Source organism: Schistocerca serialis, chromosome 5 (genome assembly GCF_023864345.2).
Source record: "Schistocerca serialis cubense isolate TAMUIC-IGC-003099 chromosome 5, iqSchSeri2.2, whole genome shotgun sequence".
Lineage (NCBI taxonomy): Eukaryota > Metazoa > Arthropoda > Insecta > Orthoptera > Acrididae > Schistocerca > Schistocerca serialis.
Genome location: NC_064642.1, coordinates 575,532,840 through 575,560,776, shown reverse-complemented (window position 1 = coordinate 575,560,776; position 27,937 = coordinate 575,532,840). Strand labels below are relative to the sequence as shown.

At 37.6% G+C, this 27,937-nt stretch overlaps 1 protein-coding gene across 1 annotated transcript in view; it reads right to left on the bottom strand.

Annotated features, from left to right (window-relative positions):
• Window positions 1–27,937, bottom strand: part of LOC126482103 (carboxypeptidase B-like) — a 190,355-nt gene that overhangs the window by 36,630 nt on the left and 125,788 nt on the right. The window contains exon 6 of the mRNA XM_050106078.1: window positions 1,405–1,550. Within this exon, the coding sequence (XP_049962035.1) occupies window positions 1,405–1,550 (146 nt within the window). The remainder of the gene's footprint in view (window positions 1–1,404; window positions 1,551–27,937) is intronic.

Sequence of the window (27,937 nt, the reverse complement as noted above, 5' to 3'; positions counted from 1 at the left end):
CCCATATGATTGACAAACTAAACCAACGAATATATAACTGGAAAATTAATGAACAGGCCACAGACACACAAGACCTTGCACAACAAGACAGCGAACACAACTTACAGACAATAACAACATTCACGACGTAACGGAGAATTAAATCACACCCTTACACACCTACAATAATAAAATTGTTCACAGAAAAGGCAACATTAAGGAAAAAACAGAGACTCTAAATACGGCACTTGACAGACAAAACAACACAGAAAATGTCCATAACACAAAAAAAAACACACACACATAGATTCAACGGAGCAAGGATACTATATTAAATTTGAGTCTGTATACATAGGGCAAACATGAAGGGATTGTAGAACAAGATTTTCAGGACATTACAGAGTTGTAAAAAGTAACAGTTCCCATAGCACATTTGCTGCCCACCTGATAGCCTAAATCCGTCTCCCAAGTAAAATGGAAACATTTAACAATACTAAAATCCGGCCGCAGCCTATAATATAAACTTACAATACAAGAAAATATCCACATACAGAAGGCATTAGCAGAAGCAAAACACATTATACATGGGTACATTACAACATGGGTACAACATGGGTACATTACAACATGCAAAGACACATAGTTTAACACATTAAAGGTAAAGACGGCACATAAAGCTAAACACAAAAACAAAAACCAACATATTCACACACACACACACACACACACACACACACACACACACACACAAACACACTAAGAAAGAGAGGGGGGAGGGGGGCAAGGCAAACAAAATTCAAATTTTGGCGTCAGGCTTACTTGACGAAATGTGAACGCCAACTGAGACTGGACACACAACAACAACTTTTATACTGTACTCTGGTGAAGTTTGAATAGTGTTATTTCCAAACGAAAATCTGGAAAATATCTACAGTGCTTGTGTGTCTCCACAACATTTCAACAGAATGCAGATGAAAAAAAGATTTGCGATAACTAAATGTAAGCAATCGCAAATACCCTTACGAAATACCTTAGCAGAATTCAATTACGTTTAGATGTAAAGTGATGAGTTGAGTCACCAGTGAAATTCACATTAACATAACTTAGTTGCAGATGACAAGCTATCAATATAATGGAAGGTACAGAGGACCCTGCATAGCACTATCATGTAAAATTAAGGGAATGATAACAACAAACAAAATTGTATTGGGTTTCATTCTCGTAGATTAATAATCATTTCAAATAGGCTGAAATTTTAAACATTGAAATGAAAAACAAGAAAAAAAAGAAACATTTCGTTCTGTATGAAGGAACAGTATTTCGCATATGAGACACATCTTACATCCAGTAATATTTTATGTGCTAACACGACCAATAAAAGAGCTTGAAAGTCTAATGTTGAATAAAACTGTGTTAGTTACTTACGGGTCCATAGCTATGGAACGTTAGGTAGAGCTTGATGCGTTTGGAGTTCTTCAGGACGTAGTCCCGGAAAGCTTGCGTCTCAGGCTCTGAGAAGGCATGAGGGCCAGCATAGAGCTCAGAGCAGGGGTAGTTGCTGGCGCCGATCTCTGAAAGAAAGGAATGCAACACCTGGTGAGGGATGGCTGCAAGCTACGTTTGTAACTGGTGACGTGAATCAATGTACTAGTACTACAGTGGCAGATTATTAGACGTTCCGGTAGAGTCGTGGTGGTGAAAGATATGTTCGTATCAGTTACGTAGCCGAAGCTACCAACTGCCTTGCCGCAGTGTTAACACCGATTCCCGTCAGGTCATCTAAGTTAAATGCTCTGGGCTGGGATGGCACTTGGATGGATGAACATCCGGTCTGCCGAGCGCTGTTACAAGCGAGGTGCACTCAGCCCTTGTGATGCAAACTGCAGCTCCAGACTCGTAAACTGATATACGGACTGGAGAGCGGTGCGCTGACCACATGCCCCTCCATATCCGCATCCAGTGACGCCTGTGGGCTGAGGATGACATGGCAGCCGGTCGGTACCGTTGGGCCTTCATGGCCTGTTCAGAAGGAGTTAAGTTTTTTTATGTAGCCGGAAAAGCAGGCACATTTCATGAGATGCTATTTCTGCTCCCCAGGTTGGGCATCGATGTCATCGATCAAATACACTCTCAGATCAAATCTATCCGGACATCTAATAGCGGACGTTAATAAGGGACGTGTCCATCTTTCGCCTTGTCATTATCTCTGCTGGAGGCACTTTCAATTACATACCTCAAAGTCTCTTGAGAATGGCAGCCTATTGTTCCTGAAGAGCCGAAACCAGAGAAGCTATTGATGTTGGAGGCCAGTGCATAGTCCACATTGTAGCTCATCCCAAAGGTGGTCCATCTGGTTCAGGTTTCTCTGGGGAGTTCAGTCTATTTCGGGAATGTCAATCTCCACAAACCATTGGTACACAGAAGATGCTTTATGATAGGTTGCTGCATCATGCGGATACGGTCATCGTTTCGGAACTGTTCCTCCGCTGTACGCAGTGCACAACGCTGTACAGTCTGTTCACTTCCATCCGAATTCAGCCCTTCTTAAGTGCAATAAGGGGCCAGATCAGTAGTTCCCAACAGTCATCCCCTGCTCAGTGGAGTCGCTTTTTACATCACATTAGGCGTGGGTTAGCACTGACTACAGGAGCTGGTCGACCATTCTACCCCATTCTGTACGCACCTTGTACTAGCTGGCCCCCTTTTAGCACTATGGAACGCTTATGTCATGCGACGTTTTATAACCATCCTTCACAATACTCGACGGTTACTGCCCATCAGTTCTTGAGGTCTGCCTGGTATTTGTTTGTTGTGGTTGCTCCTTCGTATTTTCACCTCACAGCTACATCACAAGCGACGAGATGGGGAGCATTAGAAGAGTTGACATGTCCATGATTGACTTGTTACGAAGATGACGTCCAATGAGTAGTCCAAGTTCGAAGTCTCTGAACTGTCCTGGCCAACCCACTCTGCTGCTACTGCTACTGTGCTAACAATACAGTTCATCTCACCTCCTTTTATACTGGCGGGCCCCCTGTCTAGTGGTCCGTACACTTTTGGTTCAGACAGAGCACCATGCATCTCCTCAACATCTCAAGAATTGGGGCCCATTAACATAAACTGCTTAATAAACTTCTCTAGTTTTAGGTTTAAGAGAAGCAGAAACTGGTAATATGCAATGTTCATCGGATTCATGTCAACAGATAACGCTGGCCATTCCATTTGGTTGATTCTCGCTGGCTGAAAGGGAGTGTTCGCGGGATTGGAGTATGCGGTGTCGAAAGCTCAAAACATTCAAATTATCCTCGACAGTGATGTGAGGTGTTCGCCCAAAACACGAGTCACCCCCCGTCATTGCAGAACACGTGAGGCTGCACCATGTGTCGTGCACCGCTACTTCACCTTCACACTCTTCTAAGACGATTATCAGGCGTCAGACAAGTCCCACACCGACTGGTGAAGGAAACCCAAAGCCACTGGTGCAGGCTCATTTCCAGGTTCCCCTGTCACCGGTGCTGGGGAATAGGAGGCATGAACAGTACTGTTGTCCATGATAGTCGGCTAGACGTTCAGAGTGATCGTGTGGAGAAGGTTGGCTACCATTTTGGTCAACATATCGCTCCCAGTTGCCTCCAAAAAGGCAGCTTGCAGCTGCGTTTCATTCTACTCGGGGCACCTAAGAATGGCTCTGAGCACTATGCGACTTAACTTCTGAGGTCATCAGTCGCCTAGAACTTAGAAATAAATAAACCTAACTAACCTAAGGACATCACACACATCCATGGCCGAGGCAGGATTCGAACCTGCGACCGTAACGGTCGCTCGGCTTCAAACTGTAGCGCCGAGAACCGCACGGCCACTCCGGCTGGCCGGCACCTAAGAGCCATAATTTGTAGTTATGGTCATGACCTGGGGTTGCTGCCCATTGGGATCCACGAAGAGATCGTTTGTGTCTTGTGTTTCACTGTAGTGGCTGATCGTTCGTACGCCGTCATTGCAATGTACACCAATTTGGCTGCTTGAGCGCCATCTTTCCAGAGGTGACAGTGCTCGCGGTCTGAACTTGAAACCTTTCGATGCATGCTGATTTACTGAACAGTGTACACACCTACATTGTGCTGTTCACGACTGGGGACAATGCACTCCACTGAACTAGAGTAACAGTGCAAGCTGATTTTTCACCTTCATTACGTAGTCATTTCGGTCAGTAGAAAGAATATTGAAGAACAGGCTTCCGGTATTAAAAAGAAAGAAGTACAACTGGTGATGGGTGTGGTGCAAAACATTATTTTGAGCTTTGTAATTTTATATTCGTTGCAAGGGTTTTTCGCTCATGAAAGTTTTCTAGATACTATTCTAGAAAAGTCAGCTATACGCTGTTTCATAATTCCTATTACCGGCTTCTCTGGGTTGTAGAGGGTACCTCATGGACAAGGTGCTGACAGGGAACACTTTGAGGGCGAAGTCGCAAAAGGCCAATGATGTTTACGGCTTTCGACGTCGCACGTGCAACCAAAATATTGGTTGCTAATGGCAACAGGGGGTGGGAATGGAGGTATCCAATGGTGAGTACAGCATGAGGATACAGAGCGACGAGCAGCTCACAACAGTGCTACAGTGGAAGTAGAGTTGATACAAAGCAGAGCAGCGGTAACGATACGCAAAGCAAACATTGCATTATAACTGAAACGACAGTTGCCAAAGTTGACATTTCGTCAGCAAGGAACCCAAGGAATTTTGCAGAGTGACAAGGAAATGGCAGGTGAAACATTAGCGTTTCTGCGAAATGAGTCACTAGAATGTGTGGTCTCGTATAGGCTCGACTGTGCTGACAACGTACACGAGGAGTACAATGATGAAAATACGTGCTTAACATGTAAAAATGATAATGAAACAGGTTCGAGCGATGTAGTTCATCATCCTTGTCGGATAGTAAGCCACAAATCCCGTCTCCAGTGAAACGTAGTAAAGGACAATCGATGTCCAAGGAGATGGTTCTGGACATTTTCGTGATAAGCTCCACGAATGACTGTTTCGCATTCTGCTGCATGCTTTCACATGTACATAGAAGTTCGTCCACAGCACAGAAAAAAACAGTTATGAACAGATTTAGAAGAAGTCTGCAGCCACACGACCATATACTACCTAAGGAAAGCTGCGGATATTCAAGGCAGGACAAGGCGCACTTGTTACAAAAACTAATAAATGTGCGTTTCAAGGATGCTCGATAAAATTTACAGGATGTGCATAACAGTGACCTCCTACGTTATGTACTTCAAACTGCGCGCGACATAGTTTTCAGTGATTTCAAGGGAAGCAGGGGTTGGCTGCATAACGTCAACAGCGCTACAGAACTGGAAGTTGTAAGATAAAGAAATTTCAAACGAAGTGCTAACTTGACAATGCAAAACAAACTACGGAATCGACCCGAAAATTTATAGATGAGATAAACAAACTTATCCCGTCGTTCAGTAAGGCATTTGTTTCCAATTCCGATCAATCGGCATATGAAGAGGAAATGTATATGAAAGGAACCCTGGAAATTAGAGTTACCAAGAGCATTGTATCAAGTTCAACTAACATCATTGACTTTACGCATTCGTATACTATTTTTAAGGCGACTGTTAATCTGGATGGTAAACTGGCTGGAAAGTCATTTATTGCGCTGGAGGTGCTGTGTCCCTAAAATATGAGGAGGCATGTTTTATAACTTGCTCTAAAGTAATAGAGCCTTAATAGCATCGTCACGAAATCAGCATAGCATCGTCACATATATTTAAAATGTGATGTAAACTAGGCCACAGTCCCGGCAGAGTTTTACTATCCATGATATAGTATAATAATTGAAAACACGAATAAAGCTACCGTAATTTTAAAATTGCTAACAGCAAATGGTTAAGTGATAACGTATTATTTTGAGACGCTCTTGTGGTCATGTTAGATAAAAATAATAACATACACAAGAACAAGATTATGGAACTAATTAAATAACATAAAGTTGATAGAATAACTAAGCAAAGAAGTAAAACAAAAATGAAAATAATAGACTAAAGTAAGTAATCAGTGACATCTGTTGGCATAGCCGCCAGAATGCAGCATAGGCGACATGGCTCACGTACAACATACCATGCGACACCCCGTTCCAAGAAAAGTACACTCCTGGAAATTGAAATAAGAACACCGTGAATTCATTGTCCCAGGAAGGGGAAACTTTATTGACACATTCCTGGGGTCAGATACATCACATGATCACACTGACAGAACCACAGGCACATAGACACAGGCAACAGAGCATGCACAATGTCGGCACTAGTACAGTGCATATCCACCTTTCGCAGTAATGCAGGCTGCTATTCTCCCATGTAGACGATCGTAGAGATGCTGGATGTAGTCCTGTGGAACGGCTTGCCATGCCATTTCCACCTGGCGCCTCAGTTGGACCAGCGTTCGTGCTGGACGTGCAGACCGCGTGAGACGACGCTTCATCCAGTCCCAAACATGCTCAATGGGGGACAGATCCGGAGATCTTGCTGGCCAGGGTAGTTGACTTACACTTTCTAGAGCACGTTGGGTGGCACGGGATACATGCGGACATGCATTGTCCTGTTGGAACAGCAAGTTCCCTTGTCGGTCTAGGAATGGTAGAACGATGGGTTCGATGACGGTTTGGATGTACCGTGCACTATTCAGTGTCCTCTCGACGATCACCAGTGGTGTACGGCCAGTGTAGGAGATCGCTCCCCACACCATGATGCCGGGTGTTGGCCCTGTGTGCCTCGGTCGTATGCAGTCCTGATTGTGGCACTCACCTGCACGGCGCCAAACACGCATACGACCATCATTGGCACCAAGGCAGAAGCGACTCTCATCGCTGAAGACGACACGTCTCCATTCGTCCCTCCATTCACGCCTGTCGCGACACCACTGGAGGCGGGCTGCACGATGTTGGGGCGTGAGCGGAAGACGGCCTAACGGTGTGCGGGACCGTAGCCCAGCTTCATGGAGACGGTTGCGAATGGTCCTCGCCGATACCCCAGGAGCAACAGTGTCCCTAATTTGCTGGGAAGTGGCGGTGCGGTCCCCTACGGCACTGCGTAGGATCCTACGGTCTTGGCGCGCATCCGTGCGTCGCTGCGGTCCGGTCCCAGCTCGACGGGCACGTGCACCTTCCGCCGACCACTGGCGACAACATCGATGTACTGTAGAGACCTCACGCCCCACGTGTTGAGCAATTCGGCGGTATGTCCACCCGGCCTCCCGCATGCCCACTATACGCCCTCGCTCAAAGTCCGTCAACTGCCCATACGGTTCACGTCCACGCTGTCGCGGCATGCTACCAGTGTTAAAGACTGCGATGGAGCTCCGTATGCCACGGCAAACTGGCTGACACTGACGGCGGCGGTGCACAAATGCTGCGCAGCTAGCGCCATTCGACGGCCAACACCGCGGTTCCTGGTGTGTCCGCTGTGCCGTGCGTGTGATCATTGCTTGTACAGCCCTCTCGCAGTGTCCGGAGCAAGTATGGTGGGTCTGACACACCGGTGTCAATGCGTTCTTTTTTCCATTTCCAGGAGTGTATAATAAGAATTGTAACATCACTTAATAAGATTATCTCGTTAATGAAATGTTTTTACATGAACGGAGAAGGCAGAATAAAACGTGAGTAAAACGGAAAACGTATGAAAATGGAAGAAATATGTGATGCGCTCTATACTATGTAACGACAGGCGAGATATGCACTGAAGCGCCAAAGAAGCTGGTGTAGGCACGCGTGTTCAAATTCAGAGATATTTAAACAGGCAGAATACGGCGCTGCGGTCGGCAACGCCTATTTAACACAAGTGTCTAGCGTAGTTCTTAGATAGGTTACTGCTCCTAGAATGGCAGGTTATCAAGATTTAAGTGAGTTTGAACATCGTGTTATAGTCGGCGCACAGCATCTCCGAGGTAGCGATGAAGTGGGGATTTTCCCGTATGACCATCTCACGAGTGTACCGTGAATATCATGAATCCCGTAAAATATCAAATCTCCGACATCGCTGCGACCGGAAAAAGGTCCTGCAAGAACGGGACCAATGACGACTGAAGAGAATCGTTCAACGTGATAGAAGTGCAACCCTTCCACAAATTGTTGCAGATTTCAATGCTGGGCCATCAACAAGTATCAGCGCGCAAACCATTCAACGAAACATCATCGATATGGGGTTTCGGAGCCGAAGGCCCACTCGTGTATCCCTTTGCACGACACAATGCTTTACGTCTCGCCTGTGCCCGTCGACACCGACATTGGACTGTTGAAACATGTCGCCTAGCCGGACGAGTGTCTTCTCAAATTGTATCTAGCGGATGGACGTCTATGGAGACAACCTCATGAGTCCAAGTACCCTGCTTGCCAGTACGGGACTGTTCAAGCTGCTGGAGGCTCTGTAATGGTGTGGGGCGTGTGCAGTGAAGGCTCTGACAGGTGGCACGTACGTAAGCATCCTGTCTGATCGCCTTCATCCATTCATGTCCACTATGCATTCCGACGGACTTGGGCGATACCAGCAGGACAATGCGACGACCAACACTTTTAGAGTTGCTAAAGAGTGGCTCCAGGAACACTCTTCTGAGTTTAAATACTTCCGCTGGCCACCAACCTCCCCAGACATGAAGATTATTGAGCATGTCTGGGATGCCTTGCAACGTGCTGTTTAGAAGAGATCTATACCCCCTCGAACTCTTACGGATTTATGAACATCCCTGCAGAAGTCAGCCGGCCGCGGTGGCCGTGCGGTTCTAGGCGCTTCAGTCCGGAACCGCGTGACTGCTACGGTCGCAGGTTCGAATCCTGCCTCGGGCATGGATGTGTGTGATGTGCTTAGGTTAGTTAGGTTTAAGTAGTTCTAAGCTCTAGGGGACTGATGACCTCAGATGTTAAGTCCCATAGTGCTCAGAGCCATTTGAACCATTTTTTTTGCGGAAGTCATGGTGTCAATTCTCTCCAGCAATACTTCAGAGTTTAGTCGAGTACGTGCCACTTCGTGTAGGGCACTTCTGCGTGCTCGCGGGAGCCCTACGCGAGATTAGGCATGCGTACCAGTTTCTTTGGCTCTTCGGTGTTCATAAGAGGGCGTTCAATCATTAATGTGAAACATTGTTAAATGAAGCAAAGTCATTCTGTTGGCTACTGCCTTTTGGCTCTATAAATTTCAAGCTCTTCCAATAAATCGACAGCATAGCCTTATTGTGCTCTGTGTAGAAGACGTGTACTTTTTGTTACTTGGCTGTAATTGCTCTTTAAACCGTAGCATTAAAAGAGCGGCTGGTTTGGCCTATATAATACTTATCACAATTATTACACGCGATACTGTATACACCGTCGCAGTCAAATTTCTCGTGTGAACTTCTCAATTTATGTGTAAATGTATTAATTTTTCGGGGCATATTTAATTGTTCTAAGACGTAACCTGTTCACTGGTTGCATTCCATTTCCCATGTTTCGCTGCAGATCTGGTTATCGATGACTGAAAACGGTAGTCTAAGGACCAAATGTCTTGTAATCATCGGCGGAAATAAAGGAAATTCATTCTACGCTTCGTGGATCACTGCTTTAATCCGCTAACCATGTCGCAACATGTGAATCCTCTGGAAGTTTCTGACTCAAAAATGAAGTTAACAGCACCACGGTTGATGAGGTAGTGAACTGGAGCAGCGAACTAAACAGTCTTGTGAAGGATTTGTAGATGATCTGAGCGTGCAGAGACGAGGGCGAATTGCATTCGAATGCGAGGACGACTCATAGAGCGCCTTTTAGAGATCAGAGTGCAAAGTAAATTGTAACATCTAACGTGACGTTTAAGTAAGCTATGAATGAAATATGAACCAAATTAGACTACGACTTGATCGAAGTTCTTAAATGTGAGTTTTATGTGTACCAGGGAGGACAATGCTTCCTTGAGTCAGTGTCAGCCAGTAACCATTCGTCTGTAATTATTATCTCGCAAACGGCTCATTTTGCAGACCCATGCTAAAGTTCCAGCACAGTCAGTTCTCACTATCGATTATGATAGAGCCTGTATAACGTTGCTTGATATATACTGAGGTGACAAACGTCACCTCTTAATAACGTGTCAGACCTCACGTTGCAACTCAATGTGGCATGGACTCAACAAGTCGTTCAAAGACTACTGCAGAAATACTCAGCTATGGTACCTTCATAGCCGTCCATGATTGCGAAAGTGTGCACGAAATTGCATGATATCCCATAATGGTCGGTGGGAATCATGTCGGGCGATCTGGGTGGCTAAATTATTGTCCAAACTGTTACTTGAAAAGTCAAGAACTCATCCATACAAATTCTACCGCTCCTTTGGAACATGAAGTCCAGTGAATGATCACTTCAGTCGGACCAGAGGACCCTGTCCACTCCATGTAAACACAACCCACACTATTATGAAGCTACCGCCAGCTTCCACAGTGCCTTGTTAAAAACTGGGATCCCAGGCTTCGTGGGGTCTGGGCAACATTCACACCCTATCATCAGCTCTTACCAACTGAAATCGGAACTCATCTGACGAGGCCACAGTTTTCCAGTCGTCCAGGGTCCAACCGATATATTCACGATCCCAGGAGAGGTGCCGCAGGCGATGTCATGCTGTCAGAAAAGACACTCGTGTCGGTCGTCTGCTGCCATAGCCCATTAACGGCAAATTTCGCTACACTGTCCTAACGGATACGATCGTCGTACGTCCCACACCGATTTCTGCATTAAGTTCACGCTGTGCTGATTCCCTGTTAGCTCTGACAACTCCACGGAGACGCCGCTCCATCCGGCCGTTAAGTGGTGCCCATCAGCCGCTGCGTTTTGCGTGGCGAGAGGTGATGCCTGAAATTTGGCATGCTCGGCACACATTTCACACTGTGGATCTCGGAACGTTGAATTACCTAGCGATTTCCGAAATAGAATATACTATGCGTCTAGCTCCAACTACCATTCCGCATTAGCAGTATATGGGCATGTTGAGCATAGTAGGTGGTAATTTCATGAACTTTTGTATGATTATTTTGCTAGTACACTGAATGAAGTTGAATTAATTTTTAAGGTTTCCTGATATAAAACCAAGATTTTAGTTTTACTGCATCCCCCATTAAAAAAATTTATCATCATCATCATCATTTAAGACTGATTATGCCTTTCAGCGTTCAGTCTGGAGCATAGTTCCCCTTATAAAATTTCTCCATGATCCCCTATTCTGTGCTAACATTGATGCCTCTTCTGATGTTAAGCCTATTACTTCAAAATCATTCTTAACCGAATCCAGGTACCTTCTCCTTGGTCTGCCCCGACTCCTCCTACCCTCTACTGCTGAACCCATGAGTCTCTTGGGTAACCTTGCTTCTCCCATGCGTATAGCATGACCCCACCATGTAAGCCTGTTCGACCTGACTGCTACATCTATAGAGTTCATTCCCAGTTTTTCTTTGATTTTCTCATTGTGGACACCCTCCTGCCATTGTTCCCATCTACTAGTACCTGCAATCATCCTAGCTACTTTCATATCCGTAACCTCAACCTTATTGATAAGGTAACCTGAATCCACCCAGCTTTCCCTCCCATACAACAACGTTGGTCGAAAGATTGAACGGTACACAGTCTTGGTACTGACTTCCTTCTTGCAGAAGAGAGTAGATCATAACTGACCACTCATTGCATTAGCTTTGCTACACCTCGCTTCCAGTTCTTTCACTACGTTGCCACCCTGTGAGAATATGCATCCTAAGTACTTGAAACCGTCCACCTGTTCTAACTTTGTTCCTCCTATTTGGCACTCAATCCGTTTATATATCTTTACCACTGACATTACTTCCGTTTTGGAGATGCTAATCTTCATACCATAGTCCTTACATTTCTGATCTAGCTCTGAAATATTACTTTGCAAACTTTCAATCGAATCTGCCATCACAACTAAGTCATCCAAGTCATATACGAGACTGCTTATTTTGTGTTCACATATCTTAATCTCACCCAGCCCGTCTATTGTTTTCAACATATGATCCATAAATAGTATGAACAACAGTGGAGACAGGTTGCAGCCTTGTCTTACCCCTGAAACTACTCTGAACCATGAACTCAATTTACTGTCAACTCTTAACTGCTGCCTGACTCTTTATGTAAAGACCTTTAATTGCTTGCAAAAGTTTGCCTCCTATTCCATAATCTCGTAGAACAGAAATAACTTCCTTCTAGGAACCCGGTCATATGCCTTTTCTAGATCTATAAAGCATAGATACCATTCCCTGTTCCACTCGTAACACTTCTCCATTATTTGCCGTAAGCTAAAGATCTGGTCCTGACAACCTCTAAGAGGCCTAAACCCACACTGATTTTCTTCCAATTTGTCCTCAACTAATATTCGCACTTTCCTTTCAACAATACCTGAGAAGATTTTACCCACAACGCTGATTAAAGAGATACCTCTGTAGTCGTTACAATCTTTTCTGTTTCCATGTTTAAAGATTGGTGTGATTACTGCTTTCGTCCAGTCTGATGGAACCTGTCCCGACTCCCACGCCATTTCAATTATCCTGTGTAGCCATTTACGACCTGACATTCCACAGTATTTGATGAGTTCTGACTTAATTTCATCCACCCCCACCGCTTTTTGCACTGCAATATATTGACCATTTTCTCCACTTCCTCAAATGTGATCTTATTTCCATCATAATTCCTATCCCATTGTACATCGAAATCTGAAACATTACTCATCGTATTTTCACCTACATTGAGCAACTCTTAAAAATATTCCCTCCATCTGCCCAAGGCATCAACAGGATTCACCAGCAGTATTCCTGACCTGTCCATAATACTTGTCATTTCCTTCTTACCTCCCTTTCGAAGATTGCTAATTACACTCCAGAATGGTTTTCCAGCAGCTTGACGCAAAGTCTCCAACCTGTTTCCAAAGTCTTCCCAAGATTTCTTCTTGGATGCTGCAATTATCTCTTTGGCTTTGTTTCTTTCTTCAACATACCTTTCTCTGTCTACCTGAGTTCTAGTATGTAGCCATTTTTGATACGCCATCTTTTTCCTTTTACAGGCTGCCTTGACTGTGTCATTCCATCAAGCTGTTTGCTTCATCCTACCTTTACACACCACTGTTCCACGACATTCTTTAGCCACTTCTGGTACTGTGTCCCTGTACCTTGTCCATTGCTTTTCCAATGACTGTAATTGACTACATTCAACTAACTGGTACCTTTCTGAGATCACTGTTATGTACTTGTGCCTGATTTCCTTATCCTGAAGTTTCTCCACTCTTATCCTCCTACATATGGACCTGACCTGCTGCACTTCCGGCCTCACAATACCAATTTCACTGCAGATTAAATTGTGATCAGTATCATCAAAGAATGCCCTGAATACACGTGTGTCCCTCACAGCCTTCCTGAATTCCTGATCTGTTATTATATAGTCAATGACAGATCTGGTTCCCCTGCCTTCCCAAGTATACCGGTAAATGTTCTTATGCTTAAAAAATGAGTTTGTGATTACTAAGCCCATACTGGCACAGAAATCCAAGAGTTGTTTCCCGTTCCTGTTGGCCTCCATATCCTCTCCAAATTTACCTATAACCTTTTCATACCCTTCTGTTCGATTTCCAATCCTGGCATTAAAATCACTCATGAGCAGAACACTGTCCTTGTCCTTTACTCTAACAACTATGTCACTGAGTGCGTCATAAAAGCTATCCATCTTATCTTGATCTGTCCCTTCACAATGCGAATATATTGACACAATCTTAATTTTCTTGTTAGACACGGTCAAATCTATCCACATCAGTCGTTCGTTTACGTATCTTACTGCAACTACGCTGGATTCCATTTCTTTCCTGATGTAAAGCCCTACACCCCATTGTGCTATTCCTGCTTTGATTCCTGACAGGTAAACCTTGTATTCTCCTACTTCCTCTTCTTTCTCACCCCTTACCCGAATGTCACTAACAGCTAAAACGTCCAACCCCATCTTACTTGCAGCCTCTGTCAACTCTACCTCCTCCCCAGAGTAGCCCCCATTGATATTAATAGCTCTCCATCTCGTTACCATTCGTTTGCCGAGTCGTATCTTAGGAGTCCCTGGTTTGTCAATCGGAGGTGGGGCTCCGTCACCTCCAAAAATCCGAGGCATTTTGCTCTGATTGTTGCCAGTATCATATTTAAAGTACCAGGGAAGCAGGTTGCTAGCCTGACTTGCCCTGGGTCCCATTGGGTTTTACCCTAACAGTTGAGGGACTAACTGGTGGATTTGGTAGTCTTTTCCATCTGAGCCCAAAGGTGACCATGACTCAGAATATGCCCGAGATGCCCAGCCTCATTCCAAAGTAACTGGTATCCTGACTGTCAGAACCATTTACTTGGCCACTCATAAGTTGCCTGTGGTTCATGAACTAGGAGATGACAACAGGAACCCACACCACGAAACACTATTTATCTATACTAACAAATAAAAACATCAAATAACAAACAAAATAAAAATCTAATAAAATTTCTCAGTTAAAATTTAGTAACTAATAAAATAAATATATTCAGTTAAAATTTAAAAATATGAAAAATTTCTAAATTCATTCAAATTCAATAATCTGAACCGATTCATCTTTAGTTTTGTTTTATCCTCGATTTATAAAATTTAATCCAACAGTTTTCTCTAATTTCAATTCGTTTTTTTTAAAGATTTTATTCTAAAAAGATTTAAGAGTTATTTAAAATTTATCATGTAAAACTAATAAAGTCTTTTGACCATATCCAGTTACCAAAATTTCGACTTTTGAAATATTCTAAGATTTACTTTTCTTAATTCTGTTAATTTAGTAAACACTTCCTTGTCACTATTACTATAACTATTAAGTTCACTTAATAGATTTCAAATGCTGTCGTTCATATCCATTTCTTTGCTGTATTCATATATAAAAAAATTAGATTTTCAGAAACTAAAATGTTTTATAAATATTCAAATTTTTAAAAAAATTAAATTTTCCAGCTTAACAATTTTCATTTAATATTCTGTGTAGTGAATCATAAGTTAAATCCTTTTTATCATACATTATTACATATGTAAGTGTATTATTCAGTATGTTTTCATTAAAAGTGGGACATGGTTTCATCATTGCTTTTTGAGTAGTGAAAACATTCCCTCCTCTAGTCATATTTATTTTATGGATAGGATAATATTTTAAAAGTTCAAGAGACTTACATTAATGTCATTATTTAATTGTCTTACTCATTTAAACTCACATTGTACTTTGTAAGGTTTTAATAATTTATTAGGTGGACCAAGATTCCATAATTCTTGAGGAAAAACTTCATTGCTTCCATTCTTTAGATAGATATTTTGTAATTTATCATGATGGAATAAAGTAGAATCAGTACACTTATAATTTTTTCGTGTAATTTGGAAAACAACGAAAATATAGTAAGCTATATCAAATTCTTAAAATTATAATAATTAGTGATTTCTAGTTCAAATTTTCTTTTTATACTTAATCTGGAAATCTGTATGGTTTGTGGATCAAAGAAAGAAATTGGAATTTTTGGATTTTTCAGTCTTCCTTGTTCTAGTTCAAGTGAATATTCTGGTTCATATTTAATGGCTGGAACACAGATTTCCATTCATTCTACACAATTTTTTTTCTTCCTTTGAAACTGTGGTCACATTTTCAACTCCAGCCTGATTACAATCACACCATCTATGAATAGAATCTCCAGAACCAGAAATCCAAGTGAAAATTACTGTTTATTTGCACATTATTTCTTTAAAATCTGCTGACTGTTTCTAATGGATAAAGTGCTTCGTTTTCTTTACTTTTTTCTATTGTTCCATAGTTAAGATTATGCCTTCCATTGTTAATTCGTTTGATAGAATTGAAGTACATTGAATAAGAACCAATGAAGAAATAAATGGATGTTGTATTCTATACAGAATATTGCTTCCTTTTTTTAATTGTGATAATGTCAAACAGTTATACCAAATAATTAATTTTTATATCAGATTTTGTTATGTAAGTTGGATAATCGTTCCATCAGTTCCAATAATACTGAAATTCATATTAAGTTGTGAATGTTTAGGACGAATCCATCCATCTCAAATATTAATATTAATTTTCGAGCCTTATTTGGAATATTTATATTTTTTTGTTTTTTAATTTATGGGGAAGAGTAAAAATGGTAATGTTGAATCTTATTCATTTGCAAAGGAAGAAATTTATTAAGACATATTTAAAGTAACTGTTATAACTGATCTATTAACATCAATCAGATCATCATTTCTATCAGTTATAGGTATTTCTAAATTCTGAATACTATCAAAAATTGGAATTTTACAGGAAAATTTGGTTCATAAATTATTGGACCTTAAAATTCAGCATTTGTTTCGAATGAAGAAATAATAATAGTTTCTTGATGAAAATTACTAGCTTTTTGACAAACATTCCAACAGCCATATAAAAATTCATAGTAATTAATTTGAATAGTATTATTTTTGATAAATCATTACCAACTGTTTGTTAATTGGGTTCAATAAATTGATGATTAAAACCTAAAATTTATGCAGTACTATCTTCTATGTTGTTGTTCTGGTCTTTAGTCCTGAGACTGATTTAATACAGTTCTCCATGCTACTGTATTTTGCACAAGCTTCTTCATCTCTACTGCAGCCTAAATCCTTCTGTATCTGTTTAGTGTATTCATGGCTTGGTCTCCCTTTACCTTTTTACCCTCTTTGCCTCACTCCAGTACTAAACTGATGATCCCTCGATGTCTAAGAATGTGTCCTAATAACCCTTCCCTTCTTCTAGTGAAGTTGGGCCACGAAATCCTCTTCTCCCCAATTATATTCAGTACTTCCTCATTAGTTATGTGATCAACCCATATAATCTTCAGCATAATTCTGTAGCACCACATTTTGAAAGCTTCTATTCTCTTCTTGTCCAAACTCATGTTTCACTTCCACTACACTCTGGACAAATATTTTCAGAGAAGTCTTTCTGACACTTAAATCTACACTCAATGTTAACTAATTTCTCTTATTCAGAAATGCTTTCCTTGCCATTGGCAGTATACATTTTATATCCTCTTTACTTCGACCATCCTCAGTTGTTTTGCTCCCCAAATAGCAATACTCATTTACTACTTTAAGTGTATCATTTCCTAATCTAATTCCCTCTGCATCACCCGTTTTAATTCGACTACATTCCATTATCCTCATGTTGCTTTTGTTGATGTTCATCTTATATCCTCCTTTCAACACACTGTCCATTCCGTTCTGCTGCTCTTTCAGGTCCTTTGCTTTCTCTGACAGAATTACAATGTTATGGGCGAACCTCAAAGTTTTTATTTCTTCTCCATGGATTTTAATTCCTACTCCACATTTTTCTTTTCTTTCCTTTACTACTTGCTTAATATACAGATTGAATAACATCAGTCGAAGGCTCCAACCCTGTCTCACTCCCTTCCCAACCAATGGTTCCCTTTCATGGCCTTCGACTCTTATAACTGCCATCTGGTCTCTGTACAAAATGTAAATAGCCTTTTGCTCCCTGGATTGTACCACTGTCACCTCCAGAATTAGAAAGAGAGTATTCCAGTTAACATTGTCAAAAACTTTCTCTAAGTCTAGAAACGTAGGTTTGCCTTTCCTTAATCTATTTTCTATTGCCTCATGTATTCTAACATTTCCACAGAATCCAAACTGATCTTCCCCGAGGTCGGCTTCTACCAGTTTTTCCATTCGTCTGTAAAGAATTTGTGTCAGTATTTTGCAGCCGTGACTTATTAAACTCATAATTCGGTAATTTTCACATCTTCAACACCTGCTTGCTTTTGGATTGTAATTATTATACTCTTCTTGAAGTCAGAGTGCATTTCTCCTGTCTCATACATTTTGCTCACCAGATGGAAGAGTTTTGTCATGGCTGGCTCTCTGAAAGCTATCAGTAGTTCTAATGGAATGCTCTCGACGATTTGGGCCTTGTTTCGACTTAGGTCTTTCAGTGCTTTGTCAAACACTTCATGCAGTATCATACCTCCCATTTCATCTTCATCTACATCCTCTTCCATTTCCATAATATTGCCATCAAGAACATCAACCTTGTGCAGACCCTCTACATACTCCTTCCACCTTTTTGCTTCATTATTGAAAATAGTGAAGAAATTATTCCATTAGATGATTGTGAAGATAACTCATTTATTATATTTGATGATTTCATTGTTGAAAATCAGGATGTTCAAAAATGGTTCAAATGGCTCTTAGCACTATGGGACTTAACTTCTGAGGTCAACAGTCGCCTAGAGCTTATAACTACCCTAAGGACATCACACACATAAATGCCCGGGGCAGGATTCGAACCTGCGACTGAAGTGCTCATGCGGTTCCAGACTGTAGTGCCTAGAACCACACAGCCACTATGGCTGGCAAAATCAGGATGGACTTATAGACAATTTTACTACAGATGGATTGTTGTTATATAACTCAAACATATTCAAAAATGTGGGAACAGTTAGAGACAATCATAATATTTCAAATATTTTCAGACAAGATGACACAAAGTTAGATTGTGTTTATCACAAATGTGTTGGAGGTGATTTAAAATTCGACGATTTTAAAGAAATGTGAAGTAAACACTGAATAAGGATGAATTTGATTTTATTTTGATAGATAAAACAAGAAAAATTAGTAATGTCAAATACACAGAAAAGATTAAGAATTTTTTAGATCTTGAAAATAATCATTGAATGTAAACAGCGAATGTGAATTTTAAATGTAAATGATGAATGTAAACAATAAACACAAATGATGACTGAAAACATTGAATATAAATGATGAAGATAAACATTGAATTCAACATGTGGTTTTTACCTCTAATAAATGTTTATAAAATGTGATCTATAGGTTGTTAAAAAAAGTTAGATAAAATAGAAAACTATCAGATCAACTAAAATAATAATTGAAAATGGCAAAAAACTTATGAAACTGTATGAAAAATTTAAAGAAAGAATATCAATCAGTTATCGATGCAGTCACATATATTAAACAAGAAACCAAAGCATTTGATGATAATCTGTTGAATGACACAAACAACAGAGAAGCCTAAATACAGATGATTACTTATCATCAATATTATTTCGAAGATTTTAACAATATCCCATCAACTAATCAGTACAAAAGTTCACAATGTGATGATATATTGTTTCAATCAGAAATACAACATTTATTGAAATAATATGAAGAAGAAATTATGGATAGAAAAATTTGAAAGAAAAAGATTTAAAACAAATAAGTATAAGTGATCAAATGTTAGATTTTATGAACCATACTGCTGAGACAGTGATATATTAATACCTGGTAAAAATGAATGTGAAGGAAAAAATGGATTAATGAATCTTTAAACTAAAAAGCAGATTACTATAGCTGATTTTGGTGAAATATTTTATTCTATTGATTTACGAGTTATGCCAGAATTTTATTCGATTCCAAAGTAGTATATGATGAAAATAATTCATCTAAGGTTAAATCAAGTAAAGGGAATAAATATAATAATTTAATGAAAATAATTGTTGAAGAATATTTTCCTAGTTCTTCAGGAGGAAGAAATAGTAATAATTTGTTGAAGGATTAATTTAAAAATATTCATAAAAACCAGCTGAACATGTTTCAGTGAATGATGTTGTAGATTTAATCAACGGATGTACTACAGTTCATAGAGAAGAATTACCTGGAAAAAATTATCATAATTTAAAAACTGGAAAATGAAAGATGTTGACAAATAAATTCTGTGATTCTCATATTATTATTCCAAAAGGAATTCTGTATCTTATTAGATTTCTGAGTTATCTTCCTCATACATTTCCGAATATGGAAAATATGGAAAACGGTTAGTTAACACCTTAATTCATAAATTACCTTTCTTATTACAGATTTCTTGTTATAAGTATTGTGGTCTTGGAACAAGGTTAGAAGATACAGAGGTGATAAAGGAATTCTCTGTGAGACAAAGATTGTAAAACAACATTTTTATAGATTTCATTAAGACTTGGGAAAAGATATGAATCTAATAAAGAACATCAATTACATGCAATGGAAAGAATGCATTCTGAATATACTTCATTTCATGAAAAATTCGTGGCAGCACCTGTTAACATTAAATATTTTAGAGGTGTATTCGTGACTGACAATTTAGCCGAAATCCAAACAATCTTAAGTGATGAATAGCTAATTTAGATACATCTGAGCAAGTTTGCACTCATTGGATTTGATATAACAAGTCGAAAAATTCTAAATTTTTTCGTGCTTTTGGTGGTAATATACCGAAAGCACTAGCAAATTATTTAGGGAAATTACTTTTATTTTGACTATTTGTCTCAAAACTTTTATCAAACCCAACAAGAGCCAGCTCAGAACTGCATTAAGCTATTTTGAATATAATAAATTGACATTTTTTGAAGTAAGTTGAATAAAAAGAAATTTGAGAATTAGATGAAATCAAAGGTTTTCAATCACTAGGACCGAAAATTAATGATGAATTATGTAACTTTAATAAGATGGTAAAAATATTAGAATAAAAAATCAAAGTTATTCAATAATTAGAAACAATAATTAAAAAAGGATTAACTTCAAATTTTGAAGATTTTCGGTCATAAACTAAAAGTGTGACACATGTGTGTTATTCAATCATCAATAGGTCCAAAAATTACAGAAAAAATAAAACCATCATTGTATACATTACAAACAAAAATCAAAGATATTCAGTCACTATAACTGGAAATTACGAAGAATTAGATTCAGAATTTAAAAAAGGTAACATATCATAACAATCGTTAGAAACGAAATTTAAAGATATCCAAAGTTTCCATCATCAGTAAACTAAAAAATAGAAGATGCAATGAAACTGATTCATAAAGAATTAGGGAAAATCTTTTTAAGTAAATAAAAATTATATTGATTTTAAAGGAAGAAGATTAGTTGAAGTAAAACACCAGTAAATAATTATGATATTTTAATGATCACTTTTTACAAAAAAGATTAAAAAATCTTGTTACAAAACTTGAATACTCGGGTTTTTTCACTATAATTTCCTTAATAAAGAAGATTTTAATGTAATAATCAATCAACTTAATAAAACTAATTTACTATTTTACAAAAAACAGAAAAATGTTTTTTAGATTACTTCTCAAAGGCAGATTTAACATGCTACCAGGGCAATTAAGTAATCTTCAGGTAAGATTGTGTAACAAAAATAAAGTGAAGTTTCGTTTTGTTAAGGTGATGAAATACTAATATACTCATCTGAGTATGACGTAAAAATCGAGAGAATTATTTTATTTGTGGCTAATGTGGACAGTGATCTGTAACCTATTGATTTCAAAATTGAAATAAAGAGACATAATGTCAATGAATTCCAAATATTATATCCAACACAGTTCAATAAGCCATCACTTCAAATGAAATTTGAGAAAGGATTACTGACAGTTGGTTAATGTAAATTTTTGAAATTGAGGATTCAGCCATTCCAGTCCTGCCACCCCACAGCCTATTGTGTTGAGTTTGTGTCGTGTAAAATTTGAATTCCGTGCTGTGCTGACACATCAAGGATTTTATTACTTCTAAGCCAATAACATACAAATGAGAAGATTTAAATGGAGGAGAATTAAACGTAAATTTTTATGGACAAGAATTACAGAAAATAAATTATACAGACATTTATCTTGTTGAAAAGTTAAAAATAAGAGATAAAACAGTACATGTTAAATGATGGGCAATTGTTAATTCATATAATATCTGAACCAATAAAAATAAAATTGCTTTATAAAATTTTAATTGTAACTGGAACTTTTTATAGAAAATTTAAAATTGTTTTATTAAAGAAGATAGAGCATATTTTGATATTAAAATAAAATGGAATAAGGATGATGTGTAACAATTATTTGCAAATTTTAAATTTGGATGAAATGAATCAGATTGCTTCAATATATATATATATATATATATATATATATATATATATATATATATAATGAATCGTATATAAAATTTAATCATAATGACTACTTGGAAATTCGGTTTTCTTTTTCTAAGAAAAATTACCAAGACACAGACAAAGTTGCCCATATTAAGACTGAGCACAGTCTGGAGACACCTTCAGCTGTTAACATATACAAAATTAATTATATCATCAATTGAAACCTCCTTCCCTTGGAAGGTAGGAGACGAGATACTGGCAGAAGTAAAGCTGTGAGTACCGGGTGTGAGTCGTGCTTCAGTGGCTCAGATGGTAGAGCACTTCCCCCCGAAAGGCAAAGGTCCCGTGTTCGAGTCTCGGTTGGGTACACAGTTTTAATCTGCCAGGAGGTTTCAACTGATGATATAATTAATTTTGTATCTATTAACAGCAGAAGTCGTCTCCAGACTGTGCCCAGTCTTAAGATGGACAACTTTGTCTGTGTCTTGGTAATTTTTCTTAGAAAAAGAAAACCGAATTTCCAAGTTCTCTTTATGATTAAATTTTATATAAGATTCATTATTTATATATATATATATATATATATATATATATATATATATATATATATATATATATATATATATATATATATATATATATATATATTCATAAATCCAGTCCTGAAAACTTTCTCCAAAAGGCTTTTTAGGTTTCATAATTAAAGAATATAAAGCAGGTTCGTTAAAAAGTGTTATATGAGGGTTAATATTTTTAAATTGCTCAATTTCAGGACGACTGAACATTACATATTTTTTACAATTTTTTCATTTGACAACCCTTAAATGCTTTCCTAGGACATTCATATCCTAAAATATTAGCTATTTGATTTCCATCAAATCAGGGATTAATATTTTTGTCAACAATTATAGAAACTTGTTTATCATTGTACATTTGCCTATTGTTAACAAGATCTGTGATTAACTCCATGTCTATTTATAGGAAACAAATTTTATTAAGTTAATAGAAAATTGTTTTTGTAAATGAAAGTCAAGAAGTGTAGGAAATGTGAAGTAGAGAAATCAATTGTAACTTTTACTCAAACAAATATACAGAGGATAATCATAAGCATGTTACTAAAGAATGTTATAAAATAATAAAATTATACTTATAAATATGTTCTTTCTGTATGTGAAAAACACATTTTATCCAAGATTTAGAAGAAACATTGAACAAGTGTTTCCAATGATGAGCATTCTAAAGTAGTGAAAAATGGTGATGATGAGTGTGATAATTCTGCCAAGAAATGTATAAATTGTCAAGAAGTTAAAGATTGTGATTGTTTCTTCTTTCTAGTAGATGTAAGGCTTGCCTTAAGAAATATTGTAAAAAAACATGAATTTAAAAGTCAAATGTTTCTAATTTTTCAACAGTCTTCAGGCACTCATTTTTCATAATCTAATGTTTTCCCCTTAAAAACAGAACAGAATATGGAGCCAATCAGTGTTACTCAATTCTATGATATTTCCAGAAGAAATAATTTACTAATTACAGGCAATTAAGAAAGATGGATTAATTACTTTTATTACTTCCCATAATTTACCTATTCCTACAAGAAATCATGGTGATTTGAGAGTATCAGAACTCACAACTATAGTTAAACATTGTGGTATTAGAGGATGATGTTTAAAAAGTTGACAAATTATTGGATATTCTAATAAATGTTATATGTCCTGAAAATTTCAATTTCGTTATTTATCTTGGCCCTGATAAAGCAATGAAGTTTTATCTGTATAAAAAATCACAACCACTTTCAAGTAATTAACAGTATGATAGCATTTCTAGAAATGTCATATTTCTGTATTAAATGTAATCAACCATTTAACAACAAGGATACTCGTAAATCTAAAATAGAAGAAAATATATGTATATTATATATAGAATCTGAACACAAAGCTGCAGAAAATAAAATTTTTTGTGAAAACATAATAGATATGTTATAACGAAGATGTTTCTACAATCTTCAAGAGGTATGTGATACAGTTTGTAAATGTGAAGAGCTTAGGGGATTTGTTTGAGACTGGAAGAATGGAAACACTTTGAAGTATACAAAACCTGTAAAAAAGAAGTGGCAATTGAAAATCATTAATGTTACATGCAATACAGTTTACAAAAAGGTGCAATTTGTGAAGGAAAAATTAAAGAATATCATGTCAAAGGTTGTTCAAGTAGTAGTAAAAATTGTTGTTATTTTATTGACAAATTCAAATATTTTATGTTTTTGAGTTTTCCAAATGTTATAATATAATTAAAGTTACAAATTACATGTTGCAATGAAAAACCAAAGAAAATTAATTGTACATTTACTGAACAATACATATCTTTTGATTATAAATTTCAACAAGAAACGGGAACACGTATTCCAAATCTTATAATTGTTCACATCTTTTGCACTATGGTTTACAAATTTAAGAAAATCAAAAAATTGTGTCATTGGCTGATATAAAAAAATTATGTATTCATTGCACATTATGCACAAGGTTATGATTCTCAATTCATTCTGAAGTATTGTGTTAAAAATACAGTAAAGCTATATACTATCTACTCTGGAACTAAATTCATATTATTACAGGTTGAAGAGGTAGGTCTAAGAATTAAAGGTAGTATATATTTTTTACATGTTCCACTTAGTTATTTTCGAAAAACGTTTGATTTGAAAGAATTAAGAAAAAATATTTTCCACATTTATTCAACCTATGTGAAAATGAAAATTACATAGGTCCAGTTCCTGATATCAAATATTATTGTAAGAGACGAATTTCTCAAATGGCATTGTGAAAGAGGTAAAGAAAATTATGTATTCCATATGAAGAAGGAAATCGTTGAAGATTGTCATGTTGTATATGTATTAAAAAGAAGTTGTAAATATCAAAGAAAACAATTTTTGGAGATAGCCATATTGAGCCATTCTGTTATTCAACAACTGCTGGTGTTTGTATATCCATTTACAGATGTACATATTTACGAGAAAATACAGTTGCTGTACTGGATAAAGCTCAAAAAGAAGAAACAGTGAAAAAACTATAGATTAGTTAAACAGTTTTCCCAATAAAAAAATTAAACACTCTTAATGAAGGAAAAGTAGAAATAGTTGGAACAAAAGTACATGTATTTGAGAAAGAAACAAATACTGTTCATAATACCATGGTTGTTCCTGGCATGGTCATAAAAAATGCTTTAAAAGTGGAATGATTAATAGCAAAAATAAAGAAACAATGGATGATTTATATCAAAAGACATTAACATGAAGTGAAGAAATACGAAATGCCAGATATAATTTAGTTGAAATGTAGGAATGTGATAGGATTACATCACCTGTGTACAAAAAAACGTAAGGAACTTAAACGGTTCCCAGAAATTGTTGAACAATTAAATCCAACACATGCTTTTTTCGGTGGTCATACAAATACATTAAGTTAAGAGCCAAAGCATATGATGTAAACACAAAAATAAAATATTTCGACATGTATAACAAATAAATTAACATATGAAGGAGCTGATCCTCCTTGGTATACAAAATGTGTCAGAACACTGTTGCAGAAACAAGGGAAAAATGTGCCAAATTTAAATGGGCGCTAAATCTCCAACATGGGCGATCTTTTACAGAAGCTAGAAATTTAGTGCGGACTTCAAAGGGAGATGCTTGTATTAGTTTCCACAACGAAACTTAGTCTCGAAACCTGGCAGAAAACCCAAAGTGGTTCTGGTCATACATGAATTATGCAGGCGACGAGACACAATCGATGGCTTCTCTGCACAATGTCAATGAAAATACTATCGATGACAGTGCTGTCAAAGTTACTAAACACAGCCTTCTGAAATTACTTCTCCAAAGAAGACGAAATAAATATTCCATAATTCGTATCAGGAACGGCCGCCAACATGAGTAACGTATAAGCAGATATTCTCAGAAGAGTGAAGCAACGTAAACCACTTAATAAAACAAGTCTTCCAGTGCAGACTATATACCAGTTAGGTTCCTTTCTGAGTATGCTAACGCAATAGCTCCAGACGTAACAATCATGTTCAAGCATTCACTCGCTGTAATATTCGTACCCAAAGACTGGAAAGCTGCTCAGGTCACACCAATATTCAGGGAATGTAATAGGAGTAATCTACTAAATTACAGGCCCATATCGTTAACGTCGATATCCAGCAGGATTTTGGAAGGTATATTGTGTTTGAATGTAATCAATTACCTCGAAAAAAACGGTCTACTGACACACAGTCAACATGGATTTAGAGAACAAGGTTCTTGTTAAACACAACTAGCTCTTTACTCACATGTTTTTTTGAAGTTATGAGTGCTAACGAAAAGGGATTTCAAATTTATTCCGTATTTCTAGATTTCCAGAAGGCTTTTGACACTGTGTCACACAAGCAGCTCGTAGTGAATTTGAGAGCTTATGGAATATTGTCTCAGTTATTAGACAATCTGAGCAGCTGTCTTACGTTGTTTGCACATGATGCTGTCGTTTATCGACTAATAAAGTCATCAGAATATCAAAACATATTGCATAACGATTATGAAAAGATGGCTGTATGATGCAAAAATTGGCAACTCACCCAAAATAACAAACGTGAGAGATCGTCCACAAGAGTGTTAAAATTAGTCTGTTAAACTTCGGCTGCACGACAAATCAGTCAAATCTAAAGACCTGAAATTCAGCTAAATATCCAGGAATTACAATTATGAACAAATTAAACTGGAGGGGAGGGGTAACAAACAGAAAATATTGTGTGGATGGCTAACAATATACTACGTTTTATTGGCAGGATACTTAGAATATGTAACAGATCTACAGAAGAGACTGCCTACACTACACTTGTCCATCCTCTTTTAGAATACCGTTGCATGGTGCGAGATCACTACCAGATAGAATTGACAGAGTACATCGAGAAAGTTCAAAGAACGGCAGCACCGTTTGTATTATAGACAAACAGGGGAGAGAATGTCACTGAAATGATACTGAATTTGGGATGAACATCATTAAAACAAAGGCATTTTTCGTTATGGTGGAATCTTCTCACGAAATTTCAATCACCAACTTTCTTCTCCAAATGCGAAAATATTTTGTTGATGCCAACCTACACAGGGAGAAACGATCATCATAATAAAATGGAAATCAGAGCTTGCACCGAAAAATATAGATGTTCGTTTTTTCCACATACAGTACAAGATTGGAATAATAGAGAATTATTGTGAAACTGAGAAATGAACCTTCTGCCAGGCACTTCAGCGTGACTTACAGGGAATCCATGTAGATGAAGATATGTTGCCTTTATCCTATGTGTCATCCAATAAAAATATGTAAACCAGATTATTATAACAGTGAATGGTACGTTTTTATAAAATGTAAAGTATTTGCATCTGTTTGTACCATCCAGTTTTATCAACACTAATAAAGATTAATAAAAATGAAAAACTTTTTTCCATTGTGTGTGAAATGTGTTGAAGAAAAAATAGAACAGTGAAATCATAATGTTGGAGAAACAAGTCTCATTGGAACTCGGACAGCTGATGAAGTCAAGAAAAGCTATAGAAAAAGGATATAAAATTTTAGATATCTACAAAGTGTGGAACTTTGAGGAAGGAAGTAAGATGTTGCTTAGAAGTTTTGTGAAAGATATTATCAGAATAAAATTGAAAACCAGTCCTCATTGCTTTGATAATGATGGTATGTATAAAAAATATTTCAAGAAAAAGTAGAAATTCACTTAGATCTTGACAAAATGAAAGTAAATCCTGGTAAACGATCTGTTTGCAAAGATATGTCGGAATTCATTACATGGAAAATTTTGACAATGTCAGAATATGAATTAAACATTACAAAACTTTTATGAAATACTTTTGGATGACTGATTAGGTAATATTGGTATGAAATTTTACTACTGAACAAGTAGTTCAAATTGAGTACAGTTTCAAGGAA